The 25,199-nt window shown below is 41.0% G+C and overlaps 1 protein-coding gene across 6 annotated transcripts in view; it reads right to left on the bottom strand.

Moving 5' to 3' along the window:
* Nucleotides 1–2,768: 2,768 nt before the first annotated feature.
* Nucleotides 2,769–25,199, bottom strand: part of cep112 (centrosomal protein 112) — a 577,437-nt gene continuing 555,006 nt past the window's right edge. For 5 of the 6 annotated variants that reach the window (XM_072558882.1, XM_072558885.1, XM_072558886.1 and 2 more), the window contains 2 exons: nucleotides 22,922–22,986; nucleotides 19,665–20,041 (listed from right to left, as the gene is read on the bottom strand). In XM_072558882.1, coding sequence (XP_072414983.1) covers nucleotides 20,038–20,041; nucleotides 22,922–22,986 — 69 coding nt within the window. In that variant the 3' untranslated portion in view covers nucleotides 19,665–20,037. Of the gene's footprint in view, nucleotides 3,009–19,664; nucleotides 20,042–22,921; nucleotides 22,987–25,199 lie in introns of those variants that run through there. The other variant, XR_011954852.1, reaches the window with a different exon arrangement.

Raw genomic sequence — 25,199 nt, 5'->3', positions numbered from 1 at the left:
ACTGTGACCAAAGTATGCTGTGCTTGTTCAGTTCAAGCTCTACCTGATTTTGGTGGGCTATTGGACAATAAGGATTGGTAAGAGGGTCCAGAAAGATGAACAGATGTACCCAAAGCCTTGTGAAAACTCGTACATAATAAAGAGCCACAGATCCTTGCTGCACTCAACCCCCACAAGAAAAAAGCTTCATCACCAGAACTATGGGTCGTCTTCATTGAAAATTGAGGAATGACACTTTCCTTCCAGCCTCCTTCACCTGGGCACACACAGCCTGTGCTTCCTGCATCCAGTGAATCATCTCTGCCCTACAAAAGCCCCGTGAACCCAAGGAGTGTCTAAAGGGCTGTGGCTTAGATGAAATCAATGTTTGTGACCAATTGTGATCTAATGTTTGTGCTCATAGGCAAAAGCCAGGGAACTCAGCCCTAAAATGTATAATTTAGAGGGGAACTAAAGAGTGAAGGGGAAAGAACTTGATGCAAGGAACAAATGAACAAAGCAACATGCAATTATGTAGCACCTTTTATAATTTCAGGGTCTTTGAAAGCACATTTTAGTCATCAAAATACTTTCGAAGTATCATGGTGTTGTCAGTTCCTTCAGTGAATCAGCACACCAATCTGGAGCCACAGGTCCTTTGCCATAAAAGTCAACAGTTGTCTTAAGGAAGTAGTCAGATCTTAAACAAGGATTCTATTTTCTCTCTCCTTCCACTCCTGTCACTATTCTGTAATATAGTTTGTGTAGGCAGTTGCTGAGTGTGTTGGATGAGGTGTTGACAATAAAGTGGTGTGTGGCCAGTTTGGCCCTCGCACAGATGTTAATCTGTCCCCTTTACAAAGCAGCCTTCAGAGTTTCCTTAAAATATTTTCTTTGTTTCAAGATTAAGTGCTACTCTTATGTTTTGAAAAGAGGATTTGCTTCAAAAGCTGATTTAGACAGCATGCATATGCAGTCTCCAGACCAGGGGAGCTAATTTCATATGATCGTGGCTGCAGTGCTGTAAGAATTGTTCAGAATGCTGGAGTCTGTTCACCAATTTTCCCACTTGACCTTGGGTATCCTGCAGAGAAGCCGCAAGTAGAAAGTCTGAAGTGCCTTGATGCTAATCCTCATTGCCATATAGAAGGGTGATGGTGACAACAGTGATGTAAAGCCTTTGTGTTCTTATGGAGATCTCTCAGCAAAGACCCCAGTTACATGATTTTAGGAAGCCAATGCTGGCACAACTGAAATTGTGTTGCAGTTCCTCTTCAATGGTGAACTTCAGAGAAGCTGGGATATGACGAAGTGTTCAATTACTTCTAAAGCTTCCTCATCAATAACTGCAGCTGGAGGTGTAAGTCTTGTGCGAGGGAGGACTGGTGGGGTTTTGGTCTTGCTGATATTGAGTGAAAAATTACTGTTTAGTCTGCAAGGGTGATCTGATTGTTGTTTGCAGTTTGAGTCTCAATTGCACGGTTGTTGGGATGCTGTTAAATCGTGGACATTTTGAAAGCAACTAAATCTTGGGTTTTCAAGGCCATTGAGATTGAAAAGCTTCCCGATGTGTCAGTACTCAATCAAAGGCACTTTGTGAAAGTTAGTCACAGATGGGTTCCATGACAAGACTGAGGAATACAGTGAAGAGAGATGGTGCAAACATGCAGCCTTGTTGCAACCACATAGAAATGGGTTTGCTCTCTAATCCATTGTGAAGGACAGTAGCTGGCATACTGTCATGTCAGAATTGTCAGATAGTAACACCCAAATCCCTGAAGGACTTTCAAATAGCTCTGTGATTGATGGAGTCAGAGGCCTTTGACAGATCAATGAAGGCCATAAGGAGCATTGTTACATTAGATTTTAGATTTTGAACTATTGTCATTGTTGTAGTGTATGAAGTATTTGGTGTAAATTGGGTGCTGCAAGGTCCTACAAACAACAATGGGGTAAATAATCAGACCCTCTGGTTTGTAGTTGTTGATTGAGAAGTAAATGCTGGCTAGAAAATCAGCAGAATTCCTCTGTACTTCTTCAAATCATTCCAGGAGATCTTTCACATCCATTCTAAGAATGGAATGACATCACCCAGCCAAGGTTTACATGAATGACAAATATCAAATGTCATAGAAGGTAAACCTTGAATGGTACTCGGTGGTAAGACAAGCTTTACAAACCAGATGACAACAATATTGATTAATGAAAAGTACGTTTTATAAGAATGTTTTTAGTCATCAAAAACATTTATAAAGTACTTCAAAATAATTATAAAAGAAAATGCAGGTGCTGGAAATCTGAAACAAACAAAGAGAATGCTGGAAAAACTCAGCAGGTCTGGCAGCATCTATGGAAAGTGAAACAGAGTTAATATTTTGAGTCTGGTATGACTCTTCTTTAGAACAGAATGTTATGTTCCACACAAGCCTCCTTTCTTCACCTCTCAAACAACAAATCCTTCAATCAATTCCTTTCACCCTTATGTGCTTACCTAGCATCTCCTTAAATGCACACATGCTATGAGATCCAAATATATCTAGTGTTGATTTTCATATTCTCACAAATCCTGGAATAAAGACATTTCTCCTGAATTTCACATTGGATTTATTTGTGATTTTTAGCTCCAAGTAGGTTTGGACAGTGGGTAGTAAGATCAGTTGGAAGCTCAGACACTGAAATATGATCTAAATGTGTTCTACTGCCCAAGCTACCTGTTTGTGTCAAGTGTGGCTTCCCCCATTTCACAGGGAATTTGCATCTGGAAAGAGGGAAGTTCCTGTTTGAGGCAGGGAGTAAATTGAAGCTTTACTGTGGGAATGCAGAAGTATTCATGATTCCCTTAGCTTCCCAAGGAAAGCTGATGAAAAATTACCTTTTTTGGGCCACTTCTATCTCTGCCATTTTCACTGCAAGGGCAGGTCACCACGTTTCCCCATTAAACTAGCAGGCAGATCCTGATGACATCAGGGGAGCCCCACATACATCTTTGAGAAAGGACCAAGTATTTTCTCTATGGATGTCCTTGACACCTGCTCAAGAAAACAGTAAAACAAGTTAAAGTTCAGGATGATGAATTCCCGGTGGATTTCTGATGGGTTAATAAATTACATGAATTAAATAAATTAGAATACTTCCTACTCTGGGGTTAAAATCACTCCCTTGGATTAATCTAATAAATAACATCGTGGCATAAAATACATTTGGAATGTTTAAATGCCATTCGTTGCGAGGCTGGCTAGTTAAAGCCATAGAATAGAGAATATGAAAGATTTCCAATCCTTGATTTCTTGTCTGTACTGTTTTTTAATAGGTTTTGTATTTTCTTCTCCCTGCCTTTTTATTCCTTCCACAACAAACACCATTCTCTGGCAGTCAATTAGTTTCTAGGCCTTTGTCAGGGCTGCACTGTAACTGGCCACAGGGAATGACTCACTTTTTCTTTGATGTTTCCTCCCTGTGGAGAGACACTATTGTTCTGCTCTGCATCTTTCCAGTCCAGGATGGCCAAGCTTGTGAACTCGCCTATGTGAGGTCTCAGGGGCTCTAAATTGTTCTTTTTTTTGCCAATCCCTGAATTTAGGTTACTTTGAGGTTCTTTTATCTAGGGTCAATGATTTTTCTTTTCTTTATTTTTTAAACACAAACAAAAATATTTGATACTGTGGTGTCACAGTGGGACAGAATGTAGAGGTTCCAAAGAAAAGTCATACTGGTCTGGAAATGTTAACTCTTTTTCTCTCTCCACAGATGCTGTTGGACCTGCTAGGTTTGACAGTAATTTCTGATCTTCTTCAGAATATGAGTATTTAGGTTCATTCCCTCCTGTTCATTGGAGTTGATTTTGAAAGCATGTGCTTGGTGAAACTGTGGTGGTAAATGCCTCAGGATAGAATTGGTCGCCATTCTGCCCTGTCAACATCAGGCGGCACGGTGGCTCAGTGGTTAGTACTGCTGCCTCATTGCGCCAGGGACCCAGGTTTGATTCTCACCTCAGGTGACTGTCTGTGTGGAGTTTGCACGTTCTCCTGTGTCTGCATGGGTTTCCTCCAGGTGCTCCGGTTTCCTCCCACAGTCCAAACATGTGCAGGTTACGTGAATTGGCTATACTAAATTGCCCATAGTGTTCAGGGTGTGTAGATTAGGAGCAGTAATCATGAGAAATGTAGAGTGTTAGGGTAAGGCAATGAGTCTGGGTGGGATACTCTTCAGAGTGTCGGTGTGCTCGTGTTGGGTTGAATGGCTTGTTTCCACACTGTAGGGATTCTATGATGTGACCAGTTCAACTTTGAAAGTGTGCCTACTACTGGATGTTAAAAGTGCTTGCCTGTTTCAGTTGACAGATTTTTCTTAAAATGGAAATCATGACTCTATGGCATAAATAAGACCTACTTGACATTTTAAAGCAGAACTGATCAGCAGCTATGCACTGGATTAGTGGTGCTGGAAGAGCACAGCAGTTCAGGCAGCATCCAACGAGCAGTGAAATCGACGTTTCGGGCAAAAGCCCTTCATCAGTTCCTGGAACTGATGAAGGGCTTTTGCCCGAAACGTCGATTTCACTGCTCGTTGGATGCTGCCTGAACTGCTGTGCTCTTCCAGCACCACTAATCCAGTATTTGGTTTTCAGCATCTGCAGTCATTGTTTTTACCCAGCAGCTATGCAGCCTCACCCAGGGCTGCAGCATTCTCAAGACCTCCAGGTTTGGCATATGTGACTCTCAAACCCTATCTCCTAACTTATCCACATCTTTAAAAATCACACAACACCAGGTTATAGTCCAACAGGTCCAACAATCATATCCACATCTTGGAAGTCTCAATTGATGAGCTGCCTGTTTGGTGCCCTGAAACTCACCTCAAATTTAAACGAAGTTGGGATTTTAAAAATTAATTCATGGGATGTGGTGTCGGTGGTTAGGCCAACATTTATTGCCCATCCCTATTTGCTCAGAGGGCAGTTAAGAGTCAACCATATTGCTGTGTATCTGGAGTCACATGCAGACCAGACCAGGTAAGGACACCAGATTTTCGTCCTTGATTGTCATTAGTAAACCAGATGGGTTTTCCAACAAACGACCCAGTCATCATTCAGCCTTTATTTCCAGTATTTTAAAGAATTCAAATTTGTACATGTGTCCCCACAGCATTACCTTGATCTGTAGATTGATAGTCCAAGAATAATACGACGAGAACACTGCCTTTCCTTTTGAGTTGATTTGATAGATGTAGGTTTGCTCACTGAGCTGGGAGGTTCATTTCCAGATGTTTCGTCACCCTACTAGGTGTCATCTTCAGTGGGCCTCAGGCGAAGCAGTGTGTACGATTCCTGCTTTCTATTTATATGTTTGGGTGTCTTTGGGTTGGTGACGTCATTTCCTGTGGTGATGTCATTTCCGATTCTTTTTCTCAAGGGGTTGTAGATGGGGTCTAACTCGATGTGATAGAGTTCTGGTTGGAATGCCATGCTTCTAGGAATTCTTGTGTGTGTCTCTGTTTGGCTTGTCCCAGTCGACGTGGTGTCCTTCCTTATCTGTATGTAAGGATACTAATGAGAGAGGGTTGAGTCTTTTTTGTGACTAGTTGGTGTTCATGTATCCTGGTGGCTAGTTTTTTGCCTGTTTGTCCAATGTAGTGTTTGTAACAGTTCTTGCACGGTATTTTGTAAATGTCATTACATGACTTCGACTGGGACAACACATCCATCTTAGGACAAGCCAAACAGAGACATGCATGAGAATTCCTAGAAGCATGGCATTCCAACCGGAACTCTATCAACAAACACATCGAGTTAGACCCCATCTACCAACCCCTGAGAAAAAGAACAGGAAATAGCATCACCACAGGAAATGACACCATCAGCCTAAAGAAACCCAAACATATAAATAGAAAGCAGGAATTATGTACACTGCTTTGCCTGAGGCCCACTGAAGATGTTACCTAGTAGGGTGACAAAACGTCTGGAAATGAACATCCCAGCTCAACGAGCAAACCTAAATCCAGAACCTCGACCTGAGCTACAAATCTCCTCAAAACTGGCTAAGATTTGATTTGATCTCAAATCTTGGTGTATTAGTGGTAGTGAGGGGTTGCTCTTCATAAAACAGTCTCTCAAAATTAAAAACTCATCACATTGAGTTTCTGCGCAATGTTGTTGCTGGAGGACGTCTTCCTTTTGGAAGCTCCTGATGGAATTATTGTGCAGCAAACAACCGGGGAGGATTTTTCCCCTCTGCTTTCAGGACTAAACTTGCTCTGTGCTCAAGCTCCTTTCACAATACCAGTGTGGAAGATCATAGTGGGGTCACACTGATTTTGTTCAACAGCAGAAGTGGAAATCATGAGAAATGTAAAGCAAGCTGCCGAATAGTTTTCATTTGTTTTACTGCACACAAATTCTGAATTACTGTCAGTGTTTGGGGATCGTTGGCATGAAAAAATAATCTTTAAAAACATCTGGTGAGACACAAGATGTGACAAAAAACACAGCGAGGAAAGGAGAATTTTTGGATTCCTGACAGGAATTTGTTGTGGTTTGTAATGGCCCAGCTATAAACTTATTCAACAACAACTTTCAAACAGGAACTGGATAATTATTTCAAGGTAAGAAAATTACAGGGCTGTGAAGAAAGAATAGGGAGTTAGATGATTAAATGGCTTTTTCAAAGAGCTGGCATAGTCTGTGCTGTAGTTTTATAATTATATGAAAGAAGAATCAATATTTTGATTTAAGACAGATAAGTAGGTTCTTGATTAGTAAGGGGATCAAAGGTTATGGGGAGAAGGCAAGAGAATGATGTTGAAAATCGATCAACAATGATCGAAGGGGGAACAGATTTGATGTGCCAAAAGTCCTAATTATGCTCCTGAAATTTAAGGTCCATGGCAAGATCAGTTTCTGAGTGCTGATAATATGCAGAAGATCATCAATTCACTGATGAATGTTCCCCTGTCTTGTTGTAATCTACTTGGAGGGAGATGGTCATGCATTGCAAAAGAAATGGCTTCATATCAGTTAACTCAAACAAAAACAGAAATTGCTGGAGAAAGTCAGCAAGTCTGACAGTATCTGTGGAGAGAAGGCAGAGTTAACATTTTGAGTCTGGTGACCATTCTTCAGAAGGGTCTATTCTGAAGATACCCTTCTGAAGAATGGTCATTGGACCCAAAACATTAAATCTGCATTCTCTCTCACAGATGCTGCCAGACCTGTACAGTGTCTTTACACTTCCTGTTTTTATTTCTTTTTCCCAGTATTTTAATCCTCTGCGACCTTTATCCTCCCACAACATTGGCCTCTTATAGATTTCTGGTTTTTGTTGTTCCATCATTGGCAGATGATGCGACTTCAGCTGGCTAGGCCTTAAAATCTGGAATTTCTTTGTTTGACGTTTAAGACACTCAATTAGAACCAATCTCTTTGACCAAGTTTGGGTCATCGTTCCAGGGTCTCCACATTTGATTTAGCATCAAATTTGTTTTGTGATAACACTCCTGTTATATGTCTTGGGCGATTTTACTAAGTTAAGGGTACTTTATAATTATAAGTAATTGTTACCTGTTATGCTTAGCCAAAGATTCTTTAACCCGACTCTGCATTATGTTGATTGTCCTGGTCTCAGACAAAGCTTCAACGTAAGTCTGGACCAATTTGGAAATTATTTCACAAGTGTTGATCTCCAAAATAGATTTAGATTGAAAACAAATTAGTATGCAAATTCAATATCAATACTCTATTCATATTGCAGTGCTGCCAAATAAATCAAGCAGCTTTATTATCTCTGACAACACTGAAGACTCCAAAACAGATATCAGATTTGACAGATAGCTTTGTTGCCTGCATCTGGAGACAAAGATAAATGCCTGTCCCAAGTAGCACTGGTTATGGTGTTCAGCACTGCACTCCAACAGCCAGCTCATACAAACCCACAATGCAACTTCCAGAATATTGCTTTGACTTTTATCCAGCATAAGGGCAGGATATGCAGCCAATGTGATAAAATCATAAATGTGACCTTAGACTATATTTAATTCTCTTTTCACTTACTATTAAATCATCCTGCAGTATAAATGAGACAGGTGGGGTTTAACAGCAATTAAATCTTGCTGTAATACAAATAATATACTACAAATGAAATACAAGCAAGGTACAAAGATAACTGATGTGATCTGGACTAAATTCACATCATCTTTCCATGAACGTTATTCCTTTAGAAATTATGTTAGCAACCTATAAAAGAGTTACACTGCTGTCTCCCAAGGAAAGCATGAAGTGCTGTCACCGCCCTACTTATTAATGCGCAGCTAGAGAGGCTGAAATTGATGCCTACCTAACAAGCGTCATGGCCCCTTGGTGAGATCAGCTAGACTTGGTTTGACTGCTGGCTCCTTTTGTGTGACAAACTTCATTTTCTGTTTATTTGTCTTTCTCACATTGGGGCTCAAAAGATCAAGGGATGTTTGATTACTTGCTCACACTCTGTTTCTCACGCTCCATGCAGGAGTTAGTACCTAGGTGATATCTGTATAGATCCTTGCTTCTGTACTTGTTCATTTGCATTATTTTGACTTTAAATAGGTACTCTTCTCACGATATAATAAACAAGCAATAGAGGGAACGTTAAAGTGTATGTAGTGCACGGGCAGGGTTACTAGTGCCTATTTTTGTTAGTAGGCAATTTGCTGTTTTGCTGGTTCATTCATATGAGTGGTTGAGGTGTATGGAAGATTTTAAGGAGACATTTGATAAGTACAGCAAGAACACCTTGTACTGAGATAGTGACTCCAACATAGTAAAACAGCCTCCAGCAGCAAAATTTATATTAAGCCATGAATAGGAGGTAATAGGGCAGGTAGCAAAAAGAAAATCAAAAGAAATAGGTTTTAAGAAGCATTTTGAACGATGAAGAAAGAAAGGTTTAGGGTGTGGATTCCAGAACTTAGGATGCAAACAGCTGAATATATGACTGAAAATGGTGGACTAATGAAGTTAAGGATGAACATTAAGTCAGAACAGGAGAAGCAAAGATTTCCCGGAGGTTTTGCAGGCTACAGGACGTTAAAAAAAATTGGGAGGGATACAAATACATGAGGGAGGGAGAAAGGCGATGAGAATAAGTGCTCCCTGTAACTTTTTTGTTATTATGTGGAACTCTGAAATCTGTACGCAACAGCAGGTTCTTGAAGTGGGAGCAATGTGTCAGCTCTCCAGTCGACATACATGGAGCTTTCCAGTGACTGCTGAATGTTGGTGAGAATGTATGAGTGAGAAAAAAACAACAGGATATGCAGGTAGAATTAGCTGGAGTAGGTAGGATCACCACCAACTGCAATTGCCCCTCGAAGCCAGTCACCATCCTGACTTAAAAATATATCGCTGTTCCTTTAGTGTTACTGGGTCAAACATTCTGGAACTCCCTTGCTAACAGCAATGCTATAGTACTTACATTAAATGTATTGCTATGGTTCACAAAGGCAGCTCATCACCACCTTGTCAAGGGCAATTAGGAAATGCCAATAAATGCTGACCCAGCCAGTAACACCCAGATGCCATGAATGAATAAAAGTAAATGGCTATCAGGAGGGGGATCCCAGCTGATATTTCCCTTTGTGCTCAGCTCTGAAACGTTGACAACAACTTCAGGGCATCTGGACCCAGAAGGATTCATTCAGCTATGACCAGGAACTGAACCTGGAACAACTGCAGTTTGTGTGGCACAGGGCGGCACTTGGCAGTACTGGGCACCAATCTCAGCCCCCAGCAATATTTTGTTCAGAGTATAGCCTAGAAATGACTCAGCAAAGTCAGCAAATGAATATATGATGTGTTTGTAATGACATTACTTGCTCCACTGTTTTAGGAGGCTGTTAACTGATTTTAAATAAATAGCAAAATGGTAGGCAGAGTAACACCACATGAATGAGTTGCATACATTTATTAATATTGCTGGTGCTGATCTCAAGGATGCATATTGGAGTTTTGTATCGTGTCCAATCACTGACATGCTGCTCTTAAAGTGCAGCTGCAATACCATCATTTTGTGCGGCAAGTGTGGCAAAGGTCCAAACATCTGCTGCAGTCTTTGACAGAGTAATCTTTATAATGACAGATACGTTTGGCAGTGAAATAGTTTCATTAAACTGTTGGCTGCACCTCCCATGCCCAGGAATCAAGTTAATACATAACTTTTGAAAATGACATAGAAAGATTTGATCACTTTATACTCTGTCAGAGCACTACTGTCCTAATTTAGAAACAAATTGAAGTTATTTATAGATTGGGGAAAGGATGTCTTATACAAAGCAGCCGGTCAGGGGTGGGGGAAATCCGAGAATGAAGAACTTCACTAATCTGTTTTTAAGGAGAGAAGGACTTTGTGAAGGATGCCTTCTTCATGCAGGTTTCCTGGCTATCATGAACCGGCCTCAGAAAGCTGTCAGCAATGAGGCCCTGCCTGCTCTCTCAGGCTCATGTAAATGATCCGTTGGCCACTAACAGAAGAGCAGCAGGGGAGTTCTCTCGGTGTTATTGGAGTGAATATCTGGTCATTATCTCATTGTGCGAAAATTTAGGCAATTCAATCAGTCACTTGGGGTCGTGGGGCAGAATTGTGTCCCAACATTAGTTACTACTTTAGGAGTTGAAGAGGAGGTAAAATACGATGTTTCCAACATTACAGAATCATCGAATCCCTACAGCGTGGAAGCAGGCTATTTGGCCCATCGAGTCTACGCTAACTCTCCAAATAGCATCTCACCTCGATCCATCCCCCATTTTATCCCTGTAACCCTGCATTTCTCATGTCTAATCCACCTAAATATTATAGGCAATTTATCCATCTAACCTGCATATCTTTGGAGTGGCAGTGTTTTAAAGGTGCTTTAAAGCCCTCTGGGTCATCTGGAGGTTGTGATAGACCCTATATGAATTCAGATCTTTCTTTCAACCGAAGATTGACATTTTCCAAGGCGTCTCTGTGAACTGAGTCCAATGGGTACCACTGAAAAGTAACCCAGAAATTGTGGCTTTGGACCAATCTAAAAATCGTTTGTTTTCCCAGCATTCTCAATGGAATTGACAGCCCTCATTTCAACAGATGCAGAAAATCAAGTCTGAAAAAATGAGCATGCCAAAGAAAATTCATTTGGTGGATCTCGATCTGTAGAGAGGTAAGCAGAGATTGACCATGCTACAACAATAGGAGCTTGCATTTATACAGCATTGTTAACATCATAAAACCTTGCAAGGTCCTACACAGGAGTAAACTCAGGCAAAAGCCAACTCAGAGCTGCAGAGATGTTAGGCCAGCTTGAACTTTGGCGGTGCTGTCTCTAAAGACAAATAAATGTCATCAATCTCAGACTGATCAAAAAGGACAGAAAGACAATCTAACTAAGTTACAGGTTGGCTGCCTCATGTTGCAGCTAATACTCCATTCAGCTCTACAGAACATTTGTATTAAAACTCACTTACTGACCCTCAAGCCATTAAGGCATATATGAAAGTGGTCTCCACCTTAAGCAGAGATGATTTTTGTTGCAGTAATCCTAGTGCTTAAACAGTAGGAACAGTACTTACAAGTGACTTCAGGGAATATTGTAAACATATCTGTAACATCAGCTGGTACTGCCTTTACTTGTTTCCACCATTGATACATCTCTCTTTTGCCCTGAGTTAGTTTTGCAGGCAGAACACCTCCAATACTCTTGTCACCAGCTCCCTGAGTTTATACTGTACAAATTCAAACTCATGTGAAATCCTGTCCTGGCATTCTATCCCATTTTAAGTTCTTGAATCCAATTCCAAACCGTCCACTGGGTTTGCACCTCTAATTCCTTGAACTCAGAACTGTTGTCCTGGTTTACAAATCTCTCCACCAGTTCATCTCAATTTGATCTTTACAAACCATCCTGCTCCACGTGTTGGTGTATATCCTGCATTCATCTGATTCTAACATCTGTGGCTGCCTCTCCCTCAACTATCATGTTGAAGAAGTCATAGAACATAGAACATAGAAAAATACAGCGCAGTAGAGGCCCTTTGGCCCTCGATGTTGTGCCGATCCAAGCCCACCTAACCTACACTAGCCCACTATCCTCCATATGCCTATCCAATACCTGTTTAAATGCCCATAAAGAGGGAGAGTCCACCACTGCTACTGGGAGGGCATTCCATGAACTCACGACTCGCTGAGTAAAGAAAAATGTTTTTGGTCATGAAATTATGCAGAAGTCAAGTGTTTGGGCCCGAGGTTCTCAAACTCTTCCCATAGACTTTGACATAGTCATAGAGTCATACAGCATGGAAACAGATTCTTCAGTCCAATTCATCAGCACTGATCAGACTTCCCAATGTGACCTAGTTGCATTTTTCAGGATTTGGCCCATATTCCTCTAAACTCTTCTTATTCATTACCCCATCCAGATTCCTTTTAAATGTCATAATTGTACTAGCCTCCGCCACTTCCTCTGGCAGCTCATTCCAAAAACACACCACCTTTGCATTAAGAAAGTACCTTTCAGATCCTTTCTAAATCTTTTCCCTCTCACCTTAAACCTATGCCCTCTAGTTCTGGACTCCCCCACACTAGGAAAAAGATCTTGGCTACTGACGCTATCCATGCCCCTCATGATTTTATAAACCTCTATAAGGTCATCCCTCAGTCTCCAATGCTTCAGGGAAAAAAGTCTCTGCCTATTCAGCGTCTCCCTATAAATCAAACCCTCCAACCCGGCAACATCCTTGTAAATCTTTTCAAGTTTCACGACATTCTTCTCATAACAGGAAGGCAAGAATTCTATGCAGTATTCTAAAAGTGGCCTAACCAATGTCTTGTACAGCTGCAATACAACATCCCAACCCCAATACTTAATATTATGACCAATGAAGGCAAGCGTACCAAATGCTTCCTTCACCACCCTGTCTACCTGTGATTCCACTTTCAAGGATCCACCTGCACCTATAGGTGTCTTTGTTCGGCAAAACTCTCCGCAAGTCCATAGGATTAACTGTATAAGTCCTGCCCTGGTTTGCCTTATCAAAATGCAGCACCTCACATTTATCTAAATTAAACTCCATCTGCCCCCCCTCGGCCCACTAACTCATTTGATCACGGTCTCATTGTACTCTGACATAATCTTTTTCACTGTCGACTACATCACCTGTTTTGGTGTCATCTCCAAATTTATTAATCATATCTCCTATATTCACATCCAAATCATTAATATAAATGATGAAAAGCAGTGGACCCAGCACCGATCCTTGTGGCACTCCACTGGTTGCAGGACTCCAGTCTGAAAAACAACTCTCCACCACCACCCTCTGTCTCCTACCTTCACGCCAATTTTGAGTCCAGTTGACTAGCTCCCTCTGGATGCTACCTTATTAACCAGTCTACCATTGTCAAAAGGTGTGGTGCTGGAAAAGCACAGCAGTCAGGCAGCATCCAAGGAGCAGGAGAGTCAACATTTCAGGCATAAGCCCTTCATCAGGAATGTGGAGGGGGAAGGGGACTGAAAAATAAATAGGGGGTGGGGGTGGGGCTGGTGAAAAGGTTGGTGGGAAGGCAGGTGGGAGGTACGTGTAAGACCATGCAGAACCTTGTCAAATGCTTGCTGAAGTCCATATAGACAATGTCTACCACTCTAGCGTCATCAATCTTCTTTGTCACTACTTCAAAAAAATTCAATCAAGTTAGTCGGACACAATTTCTCATGCATAAAGCCATGCTAACTATCCCTAATCTGTCCTTGTTTTCTAAATGTATGTAATCCTGTCCCTCAGAATCCCTTCCAGCAACTTGGCCACCACTGATGTAAGTCTTTTGTTTCCTGGCTTTTCCTCAGCACTTTTTCTAAATAATGGCATCACATTAGCCACCCTCCAGCCTTCTGGCACCTCACCCATTATTATCGATGATACAAATGCAAGGTGTCCAGCAATCTGTTCCCTAGTTTCCCACAAAGGATTTGGAAAAGCCTGATCAGGTCCCAGGGATTTATCCAGTTTTATGCATTTAAGACGTCCAGCACCTCCTCTTCTGTAATATGAACTCTTTTCAAGACAATACTACTTATTTCCCCAAGTTGCCTAACTTCCAGTCCTTCTCCACAATAAATACTGATGCAAAACATTCATTTAATATCTCATCCATCTCCTGTCATTCCACATGTAGATGGCCATGTTGATCTTTAAGGGGCCTTATTTTCTCCCTAGTTACTCTTTTGCCCTTAATGTATTTATAGAATCTCTTTGGATTCTCTTTAACTGTATTTGCCAAAGCTACCTCACGTCCCCTTTTTGCCGGCCTGATTTTCCTCTTAAGTATATTCCTACTGCCCGTATACTCTTATAGGGATTCACTGGATCCCAGCTGTCTATATCTGATATATGCCTCCTTCTTTTTCTTAACCAGAGTCTCAAGTTCTCTAGTCATCCAGCGTTCTCTACACCTATCATCCTTGTCCTTCACACTAACAGGAAAATACTGTCTCTGAACTTCTGTTATCTCATTTTTAAAGGGCTCCCACTGCCCAACTGTCTGTTTACCTGCAAATAGTCTCCCCCAAACAATTTTTGAAAGTTCCTATCTAATGCCGTCAAAATTGGCCTTACTCCAATTTAGAACTTTACATTTTTGATCAGTTCTACCCTTTTCCATAACTATTTTAAAACTAACAGAATTATGATCACTTGCTCCAAAGTGCTCCCCTACTGACACCTTAGTCACCTGTCCTGCCTTATTTCCCAGGAGAATGTCAAGTATTGCTGCTTCCCTAGTAGGTGTATCTACACATTGAATAAGAAAGCTTTCTTGTGTACTATAACAAATTCTTCTCCATCCAGGCCCTCAACACTATGCCAGTCCCAGTCTATGTTTGGAAAATTAAAATCCCTTACCATTACAACTCTATTTTTCTTACACATATCTGAGATTTCCTTACATATTTACTTCCAAATTTCCTGCTGACTATTGGGCGGCCTATAATACAATCCTAACAAGATGATCATCCCTTTCATATGGCTGACATGGTGGCTTAGTGGTTAGCACTGCTGACTCACAGCACCAGGGATCCTCATTCAAATCCAGCCTCGGATGACCGTCTGTGTGGAGTCTGCACATTTTTCCTGTGACTGAGTGGGTTTCCTCCGGGTGCACCTGTTTCATCCCACAATCCAAAGGTGTGCAGATTAGGTGAATTGACCATGCTAAATTGCCCATAGTGTTCAGGGATGTGTTGGTTGGTCACATTAGTCAGGGGTAAATGTAGAGTGATTGGGAATGGATTTGGGTGGGACACTCTTTGGAGGGTGGGGGTGGACTTGTTGGGCCGAAGGGTCTGTTTCCACATTGTAGGGAATCTATGATATGACTTCACTGGATGATCTCCCAGGAACATTCTCCCTAACCTAATGTTCTGCCTAACCAAAAACTCCACTCCCCCACCCCATAGAGTCATAGAGATGTACAGCATGGAAATAGACCCTTCGGTCCAACCCGTCCAAGCCGACCAGATTTCCCAACCCAATCTAGTCCCACCTGCCAGCACCCGGCCCATGTCCCTCCAAATCCTTCCTATTCATATACCCATCCAAATGCCTCTTAAATGTTGCAAGTGTACCAGCCTCCACCACATTCCATACACTCATTCCGTACACGTATCACTCTCTGTGTGAAAAAGTTGCCCCTTAGGTCTCTTTTATGTCTTTCCCCTCTCACCCTAAACCTATGCCCTCTAGTTCTGGACTCCCCGACCCCAGGGAAAAGACTTTGCCAATTTACTCTATCCATGCCCCTCATAATTTTGTAAACCTCTATAAGGTCACCCCTCAGCCTCTTACGTTCCAGGGAAAACAGCCCCAGCCTGTTGAGCCTCTCCCTATTGCTTAAATCCTCCAACCCTGGCAACATCCTTGTAAATCTTTTCTGAACCCTTTCAAGTTTCACAACGTCTTTCCAGGAGGAAGGAGACTAGAATTGCAAGCAATATTCCAACAGTGGCCTAACCAAAGTCCTGTACACCCGCAACATGACCTCCAAACTCCTGTACTCAATACTCTGACCAATAAAGGAAATCATACCAAATGTCTTCTTCACTATCCTATCTAACTGTTACTCCACTTTCAAGGAGCTATGAACCTGCACTCCAAGGTCTCTTTGTTCAGCAACACTCCCTAGGACCTTACCATTAAGTGTTTAAGTCCTGCTGAGATTTGCTTTCCCAAAATGCAGCACCTTGCATTTATCTAAATTAAACTCCATCTGCCACTTCTGAGCCCATTGGCCCATCTGGTCCAGATCCTGTTGGAATCTGAGGTAACCCTCTTCGCTGTCCACTACACCTCCAATTTTGATGTCATCTGCAAACTTACTAACTGTACCCCTAATGCTCACATCCAAATCATTTATGTAAATGACAAAAAGGACCCAGCACTGATCCTTGTGGCAATCCACTGGTCACAGACCTCCAGTCTGAAAAACAACCCTCCGCCACCGTCTTCTACCTTTGAGCCAGTTCTGTATCCAAATGGCTAGTTCTCCCTTTGTTCCGTGAGATCTAACCTTGCTAATCAGTCTCCCATGGGGAACCTTGTCGAACGCCTTACTGAAGTCCATATAGATCACATCTACCGCTCTGCCCTCATCAATCCTCTTTGTTACTTCTTCAAAAAACTCAATCAAGTTTGTGAGACATGATTTCCTACGCACAAAGCCATGTTGATTATCCACAAACAGTCCTTGCCCTACCAAATCCATGTACATCCTGTCCCTTAGGATTCCCTCCAACAACTTGCCCACCACCAGGCTCACTGGTCTATAGTTCCCTGGCTTGTCCTTACCACCTTTCTTAAACAATGGCACCACGTTAGCCAACCTCCAGTTTTCCAGCACCTCACCTATCGATGATACAAATATCTCAGCAAGAGGCCCAGCAATCAATTCTCTGGCTTCCCACAGAGTTCTTGGGTACACCTGATCAGGTCCTGGGGATTTATGCACCTTTACCCATTTCAAGACATCTAGTACTTCCTCCTCGATAATGAGGACATTTTGCAAGATGTCACCATCTATTTCCCTACAGTCTATATCTTCCATATCCTTTTCCACAGTAAATACTGATGCAAAATATTCATTTAGTATCTCCCCCATTTTCTGTGGCTCCACACAAAGGCCACCTTGCTGATCTTTGAGAGGCCCTATTCTCTCCCTCGTTACCCTTTTGTCCTTAATATATTTGTAAAAACCCTTTGGATTCTCCTTAATTCTATTTGCCAAAGCTATCTCATGTCCCCGTTTTGCCCTCCTGATTTCCCTCTTAAGTATACTCCTACTTTCTTTATACTCTTCTAAGGATTCACTCGATCTATCCTGTCTATACCTGACATATGCTTCCTTCTTTTTCTTAACCAAACCCTCAATTTCTTTAGTCATCCAGCATTCCCTCTATCTACCAGCCTTCCCTTTCCCCCTGACAGGAATATATTTTCTCTGGATTCTTGTTATCTCATTTCTGAAGGCTTCCCATTTTCCAGCTGTCCCTTTACCTGTGAACATCTGCCTCCAATCAGCTTTCGAAAGTTTTTGCCTCATACCGTCAAAATTGGCCTTTCTCCAATTTAGAACTTCAACTTATAGATCTGGTTTATCCTTTTCCATCATTATTTTAAAGCAAATAGAATTATGCTCGCTGGCCCCAAAATACTCACCCACTGACACCTCAGTCACCTGCCCTGCCTTATTTCCCAAGAGTAGGTCAGGTTTTGCACCTTCTCGAGTAGGTACATCCACATACCGAAGCAGAAAATTGTCTTGTATGCATTTACGAAATTCCCCTCCATCTAAACCTTTAACACTATGGCAGTCCCAGTCGATGTTTGGAAAGTTAAAATCCCCTACTACCCTATTATTCTTACAGATAGCTGAGATCTCTCTACAAATTTGTTTCTCAATTTCCCTCTGATTATTTGGGGGTCTTTAATACAATCCCAATAAGGTGATCATCCCTTTCTTATTTCTCAGTTCCACCCAAATAACTTCCCTGGATGTATTTCTGGGAATATCCTCCCTCAGCACAGCTGTCATCCTATCCCTTATCAAAAATGCCACTCCCCCTCCTCTTCTCTTGCCTCCCTTTCTATCCTTCCTGTAGCATTTGTATCTTGGAACATTAAGTAGCCAGTCCTGCCCATCCCTGAGCCATGTTTCCGTAATTGCTATGATATCCCAGTCCCATGTTGCTAACCATGCCCTGAGTTCATCTGCCTTCCCTGTTAGGCCCCTTGCATTGAAATAAATGCAGTTATTAGTCCTATCTTGTCCCTGCCTGCCCTGATTGTTTGACTCGCTTCTGGTACAGTCTCAGATTGATCTCTTTCCTCACTATTGTCCTGGGTCCCATTCCCCCCCCCCCTCCACCTTTCTAGTTTAAATCCTCCCGAGCAGTTCTAGCAAATGTTCCTGCCAGTATATTAGCCCCTTCCAATTTAGGTGCAATCCGTCCTTCTTGTACAGGTACTCTTGCCTCTCTTTCTATCCTTCCTATCGAATCTATACCCTGGAACATTAAGCTGCCAGTTCTGCCCCTTCCTGAGTCAAGTTTCTGTAATAGCCATGAAATCTCAGTTCCGTGTTCCCAACCAAGCCCTAAATTCATCTGCCTTTCCTGTCAGGCCTCTTGCATTGAAGTAAACGCAGTTTAATTTATCAGTCTTACCTTGTTCTCTGCCAATCTCTTGTCTGCTTTGATGATTAGACTTGCTTACCTTATCTCCTGTACCAGCCTCAGCCTTTACTCTTTTTTCACTATTGCTTTGGTTCCCACCACTTCCCCCCCACGCCCCTTCCTAGCTTAAAGCCTCCGGAATAGCACTAACAAATTTCTTGTTACTCTGTCCTCACTTTTCCTTGACCTTGCCTTTGGCTAATTCTCTTAATCCATCGACTACTGCTTGGTTCCATTTCTGCCTGTACAAGATACCCCAGGATGTTATTACCTTAAAGGCATTACATACACACAAGTTGTAGTTATTGTTATGGAATGAATTACAATTTACATATTGCCAGAAGGAGCTTTATGTCATAAATATTTCTGAGGAATGACTGGAATTAAATTCCTTGACAGGTGCTTTCAGCAGCAGGATCAAATTTTTTTATCCAGAATCTTTATAAATTTTAACTTTTTAAATAAATAAACTCCTAAAAAAGGTTGACCCATGTTGAAGTATGATTCTACAAGCCTGAGTGGCCAATGGAATTGTCTAAATTAGCTCAGATCATTTCATCCAGCATGACCAGGAGTTTACCTTGAGGATTTTCTGGTCGTATGGTGTATTATTACACAGAGATAATTTACTCCCTGCCCAATTAGTAGAGCTTCTTCAACCATTTAAAAGTATATAGTTGCTGTGGAACTACTGATAAATAGGTTTCACGTTCCATGTATTAAAATGGTGGTTCAGGTTAATAAAGCTAATTTTATGAATCAATGGCCAAGTCATGTCTTTTAAGAAATACATTATTTTTCAGACATGACCTAGGGAACAAATTACTCCAGCTATGACAGGAAGCTTCCTTCAAAGATGTCACACCACCTTAAAGCAATCACAAATCAAACATGCATGAAACTGATAATTTAATGAGATGTTAGCATTTAAAAATCATAGCAATATTAAAAATAATGATGTACAATACAAAGCATAATTTTAAATGGGAACTTGATTGCAGATTTAAATAATAGGAAAATATTGATTGATCTGTACAGACTTACAGATTATTAACTTAGTTTATAAAAAAATGTATAAACATTTGAAAAACAAAAATAAAATGTTAAAAGAATGTCTGATTGGAACAAAACAAAGTGGAGGGGGAGACACAATACTGATTCAGGGAATATTGTCTTTCTGAGTTTCAATACAATAAAAGATTACTAATAGTCAGTTTTTAATTTCATTGCTCTGCCCGTCCTTACACAGTAGGTGTTGATTCTGTTGGAATCCAATTCTGTTCCATGAGAGTTATACTGAAGGTATGAGTCAGGTAAGGAAATCATCCCAATGGTTCTTCATCTGAAACAGTAAAATGACAAACCAAAGCTGTTCAAATACAGTTATAAGAAAATTAATAAATCTATTAATATGTTAAAAACCTCATACCTATGCACATACTAAATTTCACCATTCACAGTTGTAATGGGAAGTGCCTATGTAAATGTCATGCTGTAATCTTCCTTCCATTCGAGGTTTACCACTGGCCCGAAACAGTAGTTATAGTTATTTTTGTTTTACAATTGCTTTGATGATGGTGAATGAATCATTATAATGATAGATCCCACATTAAGTTGTTCACATTATCCCATATTTAGATAGCAGCAAACTTAGCATTTGCAGAATCTTAATGTAAAGTATATAGCATCTTATAAATGTTCCAACTCTTATTCCAATCTGTACACAACTACACCTTGAGATACTTATATACAAGAGACTTTGAAGCAAAATGGTGAGAGTGATGTGTGACACAGGATTGAATGTGCCACTGCATACCTAGTGTACCTTATTCCATGGGTTGCAGAAAAATTCTCTCCTAATTTCCTCTGTTAAGCTGCTTTTTTACATAATCATGGACTAGGCCTGTTGGTCAAGAGCTCAAGTCCCAAAAAAATGTCACATATTTATTTTATGTGTCAGTATCAATAACATTATGTACAATTATAAAATGGTACTCACACTACAGAAAAAGGCTATGCAGAAAAAGCAAGGAAATGCAACTAATTGGATAGTGCTTTCAGAGTGGGCTGAGTTGTCTTCTCTGCTGTACGATTCTATCTGTTTGTCTAAGTATCATAACCACTGAACAACATCTAAACGTTTGCTGTGATAAATTGCATGACAGGCTCCAAAATGTAGTAAATTTGTATTATTGCAGCTTTGGACTTGGATCTTAAAACACAAAAGATCATTTGGATCCTTCTATGTTTTGAATAGGAATTATTATTGGTTGGTGACATCAAATGCATAAGGTATCTCTCTTCCCTGTGATTTCCGCTATCAAGGATAATAAAAGTAATACTATCATGCCCAAGTTCTCCTCCAAGTTTCAACTTATCCTGACAAGGACATATACTGCCCTTACTTCATTACTGTAGGGCCAAAATCCTCATACCTTCCTTCCTAACACCACAGTGGGAGCACCATCACCGCAAGGACCGCAGATGTTCAAAGTGACAGTCCAACTTGAGATGAGCAATAAATGTATCCTCGCCAGAGACCCCAAAATTCAAGGACAACTTGCATTTATATTCTTCTTCTTGAGTTCTCTGCACTTGTACATTCATGTTGTGGTCTGGAGCTATGCATTATGATGGTAAACACTCCAATTTACTTTCCATTGCGTGGATGACCAGGGATATTTTCTGTTCTTTCCCACCTGCCACTGGTGTGTGTTGCAAGGATTTACAACTTTAACTCAATATCTCTTTGATCATGTCATAAATGCATTCTCATGGCCATTAACTCCTGGAGTTTGACTTGAATCTGGAATGTCTGGCTACCCTCTGTGGCATGATACCTTCTTGCAACTATATAGCACCTTTTATGAAGTGAATTCTTCCAAGGTATTTAACAGTCACGTTAACAAACAAAATGTGATATTAAGTTCTTTTTTAGATTTTTTTAAGGGGATTCGCAAAAACACTGTTGTGACATAAGATAACATTTTTTTATGCAACTAATTGTCATCTGGTATTCACTACCTGAAAGAGCGGTGAACGCAGTCTTGATAATAACTTTCAAAGGATTCATACAAATACATGGAAGGAAACTATTTACAGGGTTATTGGAAAACAGCAGTAAAGATGGACTAATTGGGTAGGTCAACCAAAAAGACAAGATTGGCTATATGGTCTCCTTCAGAATGATTTGATCAGATATTATTAAGGCAAATATGCAAAAGAACTAAGATATACAAATTTGCAAAGGGCTGGTAACTGCTTGACTACAATGCTATTAGTGACACAGTCCACTGGCTACTTGGAGGGTAGTTTGAGATCAGTGGCTCCATTATGAAGTGACCTCAGGAGAGAGCGGGAAGTTGAAACAGTAGCCGTCAGATCAACAAAACCCCTTACTTCATCTGGCGAAGTTTGCAACTTTAACAACTCCCAAGATGCTTTCAAAATCTATTTGTCAGTCAAGGAATCTAAAATATTTAAAGGTTCTGGGTCACCAAAAATATCTGGCCTGGAAATCTTGAAGTCTCTTTTACAAAGTCACTTGTTAGGCACATAGGAGCAGAATGAATAAGAATCTGCAAGAACTTCAGGACCTATCTATAAAATATAAGTTACAGAGAAAAGCATTTACATGAAGATAAAAATCTTCTTCACAAAAAAACCTTCCAAAGGATATTTTGGTTTCATTAGGCTGTCCTGGAAACGAAGTGCATTTATCAAGTGTGTAGCTAAGCCTGACAAGTTAATGAAACCCAGGTTCCACCCATGGTCTGCACTTGAGCTGTTTAATCTCAGGTAAGGCAGTCTGTGCATGACACTAGATCTCAGTGTCTTGGTAGCCTTCCAGGATCATCCTCTAAGAAGTCTGTGCATGCCCAGAAAGAATTAATTTGGCTGTGCTGCCCCATTATAAAATAGCTTCTCTATGCTCACAGTCAAGGCTCTCACATAAATAATAACCCCTTGAACAAGTTTCCTGAAGGGATATCCCTCCCCCAATAACCATAAAAACCTGCAGTCAGCAGGATGGAGGGTGAGAAAATCTTCATCAAAATAGTTTTATGGATCACAGGCACACATGAATTATGTTGCCATGGTAACAACTCCAGCTACTTTAACTGGTTACAGGCAGCAGACAGCTGTGCACGCTGCATGACATTATAAAGCCAGAAATGGCGGAGATGACTCGATTAAATTGGTGGTGAAATGATATGCCCACCTTCTATTACGATAGGTGTTTAGCTCTTCCTGAAGAACAGATGCCCTCTTTTGAAGGAAAGTCACCTAAAGTATAAAAAAAAGTAAAATGTAAAATTAAACATAAAATAGCAATTAATAAACAAAATATTTTGAATTAAACAGGTATGTTTCAGCAGTTTATGCTGCCTAAACCTAAAAATGCTATTAAAATCGATTGCGCTGAGAGGAGCAAACAATGACAGGACTCCCAGTTGATGCAACCTTAACCTTCAGAGATAACCTTGTATTTAAATAATACTTACATATAATTAAAATTTCCCAAGCAACCATACCATCTAATTTTTTTGTGCAGTGTGTGAGCCTTCTAAATTATTTTACATGCGGTGCAATCACTTGAAGGGAATGCCTTGTGAGCTTGTGGAAGTTCTTTATGATGTACAGTTTCGAGGGAACACTGATCACAGGAACAATATCAAACAAAATACTGAGATATATGATTGTCTCGTGGTAATTATTGCTAAAATATCAATCCAGAGATTAAAACAGAAATTACTGAAAAGCTCAGCAGATCTGGCAGAGTCTGTGGACAGAAATCAGAGATAATATTTTGGGTCCAGTGACCCTTCTTCAGAACCGATGGCAGCTCAGGAAAAGATTTTTTTGCAAAGATAGAGTCGGGGGAGGAGATAAGAAGTAAGCAATAGATGGAGATAGAGCCTAAAGAGAGAGAAGAATTGCCAGAAGGATTGGTGCTGGGTCCACTGCTTTTCCTCATTTATATAAATGATTTGGATGTGAACATACAAGGTATGGTTTGTAAGTTCGCAGGTGACACCAAAACTGAGATGTAGTGGACAGCGAAGAAGGTTACCTCAGAGTACAACAGAATCTTGAGCAGCTGGGCCAATGGGCTGAGAAGCAGCAGATGGAGTTTAATTTAGATAAATATGAGGTGCTGCAATTTAGAAAGGCAAATCGGGAGAGGACTTACACACTTAATGGTAATGTCCTAGGGATTATTGCTGAACAAAGAGATCTTAGACTGAAGGTTCATAGTTCCTAAAAATGGAGTCTTGCCTTTATTACTCAGTGCATTGGATACAGAAATTGGGAGGTCATATTGTGGTTGTACACGATATTGGTTACTGCATGTAATTCTGGTTTCCCTGCAACAGGAAGGATGTTGCGAAACTTGAAAAGGTTCAGAAAAGATTTACAAGGATGTTGCCAGGCTTGGAGGGTTTGAGCTAAGAGAGAGGCTGAATAGACTGAGGCTATTTTCCCTGGAGCGACAGAGGGTGCGGGTTTATAAAATCGTGAGGGGCACACGTCGGGTAAATAGACAAGATCTTTCTGGGGTGGGGGAGTCCAAAACTAGAGGGTATAGATTTAAGATGAGAGGGAAAAGATTTAAGAGGGACCTAAGGGGCAACTTTTTTACACAGAAGGTAGTATGTGTATGGAGTGAGCTGCCAGAGGAAGTGGTGGAGGCTGATACAATGCAACATTTCAAAAACACCTGGATGGGTACATGAATAGAAAGGGTTGGAGGGATATGAGCCAAATACGACTAGATTTATCTAGGATATCTGGTTGGACCGAAGCGTTTGTTTCTGTGTTGTACATCTCTATGACTCTATGACAGTTGGACAGACAAAGGAGTGAATAATGGTCAGCATAGGCAAATGAATAGCTGTTAATGGGAACTATTAGGGCCTAACAATGGGATGTGTGTAATAGCAGATCACCTGATTACAAGGTCTGGTGTGTAGGTGTTGGGAGAACATGGGAGAATGTGCCTCAGGTCTTAAAATTGTTGAACTTGACATTCAGTCTCCAGAAGAGAACAGGTGGTGTGTTGAAATGGCAGGCAACTGGAAGCTCAGGACCTTTTGTGTGGACAGAATGTAGGTGTTCTGCGAAGCGGTCACCCAGTCTATGCTTCATTTCCCCAATACAGATGAAACCACTTTGTGAGCAGTGAATGCAGTAGACTAGATTGAGCGAAGCGCAGGCGAAGCTGGAGGTGTTGGAAATGGTGGGTAATAATCCAGCAGGTTGCCACCAAAAGATACATATCCCCCTCCCCTCCCTTGTCAGCCTTCTGCAATGACTGCTCCCTCTGGGACACCTTGGTCCACTCCTCCGTCTCTCAATACTGCCAGACCTGCTGACTTTTGCTAGCAATTTCAGTTTATGTTTTTTCCAGCATTCACAGTTCTTTTGTTTTTTTTAATCTAGACACTCAGGAGATGTTCTGCAATCAAATCCTGCCATGGCAGATAGTGAAATTTAAA

The sequence above is a fragment of the Chiloscyllium punctatum genome, chromosome 39 (assembly GCF_047496795.1).
Source record: "Chiloscyllium punctatum isolate Juve2018m chromosome 39, sChiPun1.3, whole genome shotgun sequence".
Classification (NCBI taxonomy): domain Eukaryota; kingdom Metazoa; phylum Chordata; class Chondrichthyes; order Orectolobiformes; family Hemiscylliidae; genus Chiloscyllium; species Chiloscyllium punctatum.
The sequence above is the reverse complement of the archived record's forward strand: the minus strand, read 5'-3'. Positions and strand labels throughout refer to the sequence as shown.